Raw genomic sequence first — 7,525 nt, forward strand, 5'->3', positions numbered from 1 at the left:
TAGGGATGCGGGCAACCTGATCTCTAGGGCCCTTCCGATTCTAACGGTGCCTTTTGCATATTTCCATTACATTGATTGATTTATTCTACAAGTATTGAGTGCCTACTGTGGACCAGGCCCCGTGATGGCACCTTGCTGTTCTCTCGGCTGGAAGGCCGCCTCCGCTTCGCTGGCCTCTGGTCTCAGCCTCCCACAGGAAGCTTCTCAGGCCAGCTTCGGGCCCTCCCCTCCCTCCCCTCCCCACCCCCACCGTTCTTCCTATCACAGACTAACACCCTGTGCCATCTGGTCTCTCTGTCTGCTTCCCTCGAGTGTGGCCTCCTGAGGGCAGGATCACGTCTCACTCCTTATCCCGTCTGCAGGGATTCCAGAGCAAGATTCTGGAAACAGATCTTGGGCAAATGGACAAATAGATGAATCCATGAATTTCAAATCTCTCCTCCTCCTCCTAACACAACACAACACAACACACCCTCAGTTCAGCTTTCTGCCCCTGCAGTCTCTTCCCCAAACCAATCCCTGGGAGCCCACAGGGGCACATCCCTCTGCTGATGAGGTACTTCCCTAGCCATGACCCCTCCTCCAAGGTAAGTGACCAAAAGGTGCCCACAAGGCATATGTGACATTTTCAAGGTATTAACGGCTCTGCTGACACCACCTGGGGTTTGTCCCAACAGACACTCCTCAATATTTAGGCATGAATTAACTTCTTCAGGGAGCACTAACTCAGTCCAGATACAATCTCCAGCTCCAGGGAAAAGGTGAGCACCCCAACCTTTCTCAGGTGCCCAAATAAGGCCAGCCCTTCACCCCAAGAAGCTTTGTCTCACTCAGACCTACTCCCGCGGCACAGAGTGCAGGCTGAGGGCCCCTCCATGTCCCACATGTGCACACAGACTCTTCCACACACATGCACGCTAACTGCCCTGGACAGTCTACGGCACCCTGCTCTGAGCCACTGTGCATTCAGAGGCTTGTGTGGGACCCACCCATTCTGTAAACACTTGTGAATTCCTACTGTGTGCCCCTCAAGCTTCACTGCTCCCAGGGGCACCAAAAAGTTCAGCTGTTCCACTGCCTCCTTCAGCAAGTGATTCTCACAACAGCTGCAGCAACTCCCCCTCCCAGGCCGCCCCCAAAAGAGACCAACAGTTTTTCTTAAGCTAAACAACTGCTTAGCCCTCCCCACCGGTCCACCTCTTGATTCTTGAGAAGGAGGGGAGACCAGGTCAGCATAAGCCCCAGAAAGAGGGCCCAGAGAATGGGGCCTTGCCCACGGGGCTGACCATTTGTCAGCTGAACCCTGGGCGGGGGGAGGAAAGAGCCTCAGAGCTCCAACTCCCCTTGGGGCAGAAGTGAAGCAGGTGGCCTGGGAAGCACCGAGAGGAGAGGACCGACTCAGGGGGTCAGGGCTCCCAGCACTTCCATCCCTGGCCCGATTCCCCATCTGGGCCTCCAGAGGCATGGGGTGCAGTCCGGAGAATGGCTGTTAAGGAGGAGCCGAGGCTAGGACAGAGTGGCTTCTTTATGGACTCCTACGGGCCCTGGTCTCAGAGATATTGCCAGGAAAGTGGTGGTGGGTGTCAATCAAATCAAAATCACCCTACCGTGAACTGAGTCCTGAGAACTGAAATCAAATTCATGGATGGCAGAAGTAAGTGGCTGATTTTGAAGAATCTAGAGGGGGTTCCGGTCCTGGAAACCGACCTGGGTCCAAATCCTGTCTCTACCCCTTCTTGTCTGTGTAAACTTGAACAAGACACATAAACACTATGACTGAGTTTCCCCCAATAGGTTCTGGGCAAGGAGAGACTGAAAGCCAAAATCAGTGCTAATAATATATTCCTCGCCCTGGCTGGTTGGCTCAGTGGTAGAACATCAGCCGAGCATGTGGATTTCCCAGGTTTGATTCCTGGTAGAACACTCAACCACGTACTTCTCTCCCCCTCCCCCTCCTTCTTCTCTCTCTCTCCTCCTGCAGCCATGGCTCGGTTGGTTTGAGCACATCAGCCCCAAGCGCTGAGGAGGGCTCCATGGAGCCTCTGCCTCAGGAGCTAAAAATAACTTAGTTGTGAGCATGGCCCCAGATGGGCAGAGCATCAGCCCCAGATGGGGGCTGCTGGGTGGATCCCAGTTGGGGCACGTGCAGGAGTCTGTCTCTCTGACTCCCTTCCTCACTTGGAAAAGATGAAAAAAAAAAAAACCATTCTTGGCCCTGGCCGGTTGGCTCAGTGGTAGAGCGTCGGCCTGGCATGCAGAAGTCCCGGGTTCGATTCCCGGCCAGGGCACACAGGAGAAGCGCCCATCTGCTTCTCCACCCCTCCCCCTCTCCTTCCTCTCTGTCTCTCTCTTCCCCTCCTGTAGCAAGGCTCCATTGGAGCAAAGATGGCCCGGTGCTGGGGATGGCTCCTTGGCCTCTGCCCCAGGCGCTAGAGTGGCTCTGGTTGCAACAGAGCGACGACCCGGAGGGGCAGAGCATCGCCCCCTGGTGGGCAGAGCGTCCCCCCTGGTGGGCGTGCCGGGTGGATCCTGGTCAGGCGCATGCGGGAGTCTGTCTGACTGTCTCTCCCCGTTTCCAGCTTCAGAAAAACACAAAAAAAAACCCAAACAAACAAACAAACAAAAAACCATTCTTGGACTCTTGCAATGAGCCAGACATCATGGACCCCAGACTAAACTGTTGCATACAGAGTCCTCACAGTTGTAAAGCCAGATAGGACCTCTGGCTTCCCTCTATATGCCAGTGTTGTCTCAAAAGTGAACTTCAAAATAAAGCCTTCATGTATCTTTAAGACAGGCTGTAGGGGAGTAAGGAGTAGTATGTTTTTGTTCCTACAGGTATTATCACATGGATGAGTTCCACACCTGTGTGTTCCTATCACCAGATCACCAATAGAATGGAATTAAAATGCCCTTTTTCTGTAGTCCCTATTAAATGGCAATCCTGGCTTCTCTGGGTGGAGGTGGGGAGAGGTGCTGCGGGTCACAGGGGCCTGGACCAGTGTGAGATTGCACATAGACAGCGTGGGAAAGAGAGCACCAGACCTAGTGCTATGGAACCTGGGGCAACTCCCTTCCCGTCTCAGTGCCTGTTTCCTCAGCTGAAAAATGGAGTCCATACTCCTTAACTTTGTTTAAACCCTTGATGCCTGGAACTGAGTAGATGCTGCAAAACTGTTTGAGGAAATAAATCTGGGGAATTCTTGAGACTGAAGGGAAACCCAGCAACTGCAGGATGGGCTGGTTGGGGTCTCTTTACTCCTACCAAGGGACAGAGTTGGTGCAGAGGACAACAGGCCCAAGGAAAGAAGAGCCTCCGAAGAAACCCAAGGAGAGGGTTAAAACAGCAGAAAGTTTGCTCCTGGGCCTCCCCAACCTCAGCTGCCACAGGGCCCACGGAGCCCTCAGTCTCTGTGAAGCCCTTGCCTCCTTCTAGGGCCAACTCAAGAAACCCCTCCCTCAAGCAAACCTCCTGACAAGGAGGCCCCGGCCCAGGCACCTTGGACCCCACCCCCCGCAGAGCACCCTTCAGCCCCTTTCAGGTCCCCCAGTCTAGAGTGCCTGGGTTCTCTGTTCTCCAACTGTCTCAGTCTCCATCTGGGAGGAGGTGGCCCATGAATGCCTCAGGACAAGAATGAAAACTGTCAACAAAAGTTAGGTTGGCAAGTTCCGCAGCCCTCGGCACTGGCCTCCCATCTGAGCTCACCATCCTGGCGCAAATCCTGCTCTGCCCCTCAGAGCTGTGTCAATTCCCAAGTCACCACCCCCCCCCCCCCCCAGACCCAGGTCCTGCTCTGCAAGCAGTCACAGTGAGGGATTCATACTAGGAACATTGTAATAGTCACTACTGTCATTCCTAGTAGTTAGGAAGGAAAGGTTAGGGAACCAGAGATTAGTACAGTCAGTGTCGCTCTCACTGCGACTTTGGATCTCAGCAGGTTTCAAGGCCCATGCACTCAGTGCGACAAGCCTCAGAACCTCTTCCATCAGAGGAGACCAAATTCACAAAGTTTTGGTTTTGCCATCAGCTAAATAGGGAGGACGTCCCTTCCCAGGTTCCTGCGGAGCCTCAGCCAAAAACTCAAGGAGTCAGGCCCAATACAGCAGTTGAGGGTACCTCCAAACCTTTCTCTCGTGAGGGTCAAGCAGACTGCCGCCCTACTCTCCCACAAAGGCCTTGGGTCCCGCGGGCCACCCGGGGCCGACAGCGTAAGAAAGGAAGCGCCGTTTGGCCAGGAGCGGGGAGCCGTGCGCACCTGCCGCAGGTGAGGCCCAGCCGTGCGGAGGGGGGAGGAGCCGTCGCCGCGGCACGCAGGTGAGCTGACCCCCGGCTCCTAAGATCTAGGCCGAGGGCGGCCGCAGATTCCAACGTGCCCACCGAGAGGCGACCCATGTTGCAGACTGCGGCCCCAGCGCCTCCCAGTCCCGCGCAGCGCGGCAGCCCCAGGAGAACATTCGAGGCAGCGGCAGCGTTAGAAGCCCCGGGTCCGTTCGGTATTTGAATAGCACAAAGGAACCGCCTTGGTCTGATTGGCCAGCTGCGTGGCCCCGGGGCGGGCAACGCTTGTCACTCGGGAGGCTCTGAGCACTTCTATTGGCTAATAAGGTGTGGGGCGGAGCCCGGACACCCAGCTAAATAGCTGGGGCCGGGGCTGGCCGAGGCTCATTGCCTTGGCGCCGTCTGGGGAGCACGGTCTTGCGGGTGGCGCGCAGCGCATGGTGGCTGCTCCTCTCGGAGCGCAGCCGACCCGCTAATCCGGGCTCCGTTTCCCCTACCCAGCGGGCCCCTGCGGCGGCTGGAGGCCGAACAGCAGCACATTAGCAGCAGCAGCGGCCGCGACTGCTCCGCCGCCGCCGTCTCTGCGGGAGCATGGAGTGCGCCCTGGACGCCCAGAGCCTGATCAGCATCTCCCTGCGCAAGATCCACAGCTCCCGGACCCAGCGCGGCGGCATCAAGCTGCACAAGAACCTCCTGGTTTCCTACGTGCTCCGCAACGCGCGCCAGCTCTACCTGAGCGAGCGCTACGCCGAGCTCTACCGGCGCCAGCAACAGCAGCAACAGCAGCAGCCGCCCCACCACCAGCACCAGCACCTCGCGTACGCGGCACCGGGCATGTCGGCCAGTGCGGCCGACTTCGGCCCGCTCCAACTTGGTGGCGGCGGGGACGCGGAGGCGCGGGAGCCGGCCGCCCGGCACCAGCTGCACCAGCTCCACCAGCTCCACCAGCTGCACCTTCAGCAGCAGCTGCACCAGCACCAGCACCCGGCGCCCAGGGGCTGCGCGGCAGCGGCAGCGGCCGGGGCGCCCGCGGGCGGCGCGGGGGCGCTCTCGGAGCTGCCCGGGTGCGCCGGGCTCCAGCCGCCGCACGGCGCGCCCCACCGCGGGCAGCCCTTGGAGCCGCTGCAGCCGGGTCCCGCGCCGCTGCCGCCGCCCGCGCCTGCCGCGCTCTGCCCACGGGACCCTCGCGCCTCGGCAGCCTGCTCCGCGCCCTCCGCGCCCCCAGGGGCCGCCCCTCAGGCCGCTGCTGCCGGTTCCTCACCAGCCTCCCCGACCCCTGCCTCCTCCCCCGGCTTCTACCGTGGCGCATACCCGGCCCCCTCGGACTTCGGCATGCACTGCAGCAGCCAGACCACCGTGCTGGACCTGGACACTCACGTGGTGACCACGGTGGAGAACGGCTACTTGCACCAGGACTGCTGCGCCTCCGCCCACTGCCCCTGCTGTGGCCAGGGCGCCCCGGGACCCGGCCTGGCGTCCGCCGCCGGCTGCAAGCGCAAGTATTACCCTGGCCAGGGGGAGGAGGACGACGACGACGAGGACGCGGGCGACCTGGGAGCTGAGCCCCCCGGGGGCGCGCCGTTCGCCCCTTGCAAGCGCGCTCGCTTCGAGGACTTCTGCCCGGACTCGTCCCCGGACGCGTCCAACATCTCAAACTTGATCTCCATCTTTGGCTCAGGCTTCTCTGGGCTGGTGAGCCGACAGCCGGACTCCTCGGAGCAGCCGCCGCCGCTAAACGGGCAGCTGTGCGCCAAGCAGGCGCTCGCCAGTCTCGGCGCCTGGACTCGAGCCATTGTCGCCTTCTAGGGACCCCCGAGGGCACGGGGCCCCGGGGCCCCGCGGGGCAGGGGCCAGACAAAGACTCAGCCAAGGGGCGAGAAGAGGGGAAAGAACGGGCGCCCGGCTACTCGGGGACGAGCTGGGGGCGAGCAAGGGAAGGCGGCTAATGTTTTATAAATTGTAAAATAAAAAAAAAGAAATCTAAGATCTTGGACTTTATTTTTACAGAGAGAAAAAGCGCCTATTTAAGTATGCTTTGTGTTTCTCCTACTCTTTTTTTTTTTTTTTTTCCTTTTTATTGTAGTGATTGCAGTGGTGTTTAGCGAGGAGCCAGCCACGTGAGGGAGGGCTGTTGCCCAAAGGAGGTGCGGGGCCGCCGGGGGCAAGACAGGGCGCTCGGCCTCGCCAGGGGCGCAGCGCTGGAGGGCGCGGGCCCGGGACGCCGATCCCAATCAGTTGTCAGACCCAGGAAGCCCGGCGTTTGGTTCTCCCAAGTCCTTCCAAGGGTTGAGGAATGGGTCTTGTGAAATCCTGAGCAAAAACAAAGACAAATTCTATCTCCGAAAGGGACGTTTGGGTCACATTTCCTCTCTGGGGGCGGCCTCCAAAGTTCGCAAAATGAGAAGGCAGAAATGAAAACACTTCAACTTTTTTTTTCTTTTCTTCCCGGCGGGTGTCTTGAAGCCCTTCTCTCCCCGCCCCTCTGGCTGCGTTCTCTTCCCCTCCTCCACCCGTCTCCCGGACTCAGGGGTGGCGCCCGACACCCCGACACTCTCGGACACTGTTTGGGGAAGGGGTGGGGGCGGGCACCGGGGACTACATTTCCCATCATGCCCAGCACTGCGGTCCTCACTAAACAAAAAAGGAAGTCGATTCCTTCACCTGGATCCCGGGCGGCCCTGAGGGAGGGAGGGAGGGAGGGAGGGGCCGGGCCGCCGACTGCGTCGGAGACTTTTCACTAAGTTCCTGGTCAGATGTGGTGTTTGTATGTGTGCTTCTAAGTTGCACTGTCTTGGTTCACCCTTCGGTTGCATTTCATGAAACCAGCATTGTTTGAGCCTGTGAGAACCCCGTCCTGTGTCTTCAGCTTGATAGATTTTAATTTAGAGCCTTTTGTTGTAAAAAGGTGGGGTTCTGCAGCCCCTCTGGTTCTCCGCCATCAACACCATGTGGACTCCAAAACAAGTTGCCAACCCTTCCTTTCTTGGCCCTGCTCCCTCATTCCCTGTATTTTTGTGCATACTGAATTGTACATCACCGGGTAAAACTGTTAAGATTATTTGTTTAAATTTCTAATGGTAATAAAAAGTCGATTATAGAGGATGGTGGTGCCTTGTTTTCAGGTCGGCCTGGAGGTGGCGGGAGGAGAGAGGGAGATGGGGAGAGACCCCTACCTCCACGCAAATCCCAGCTCTCCGGGGCCACATCCGCAGGGCAGGGCCAGGAGTGCTGGCAGGATGGGGTGGG

At 58.6% G+C, this 7,525-nt stretch overlaps 1 protein-coding gene across 1 annotated transcript; it reads left to right on the forward strand.

Annotated features, from left to right (window-relative positions):
• Positions 1-4,736: 4,736 nt before the first annotated feature.
• IER5L (immediate early response 5 like) lies at positions 4,737-6,945 on the forward strand. The gene has a single exon (XM_066366935.1). It carries the CDS (start codon positions 4,871-4,873, stop codon positions 6,083-6,085), a length of 1,215 nt encoding a protein of 404 aa, XP_066223032.1. The 5' UTR covers positions 4,737-4,870; the 3' UTR covers positions 6,086-6,945.
• The last annotated feature ends 580 nt before the right edge of the window (positions 6,946-7,525 follow it).

This window comes from Saccopteryx leptura, chromosome 2 (assembly GCF_036850995.1).
Source record: "Saccopteryx leptura isolate mSacLep1 chromosome 2, mSacLep1_pri_phased_curated, whole genome shotgun sequence".
Classification (NCBI taxonomy): domain Eukaryota; kingdom Metazoa; phylum Chordata; class Mammalia; order Chiroptera; family Emballonuridae; genus Saccopteryx; species Saccopteryx leptura.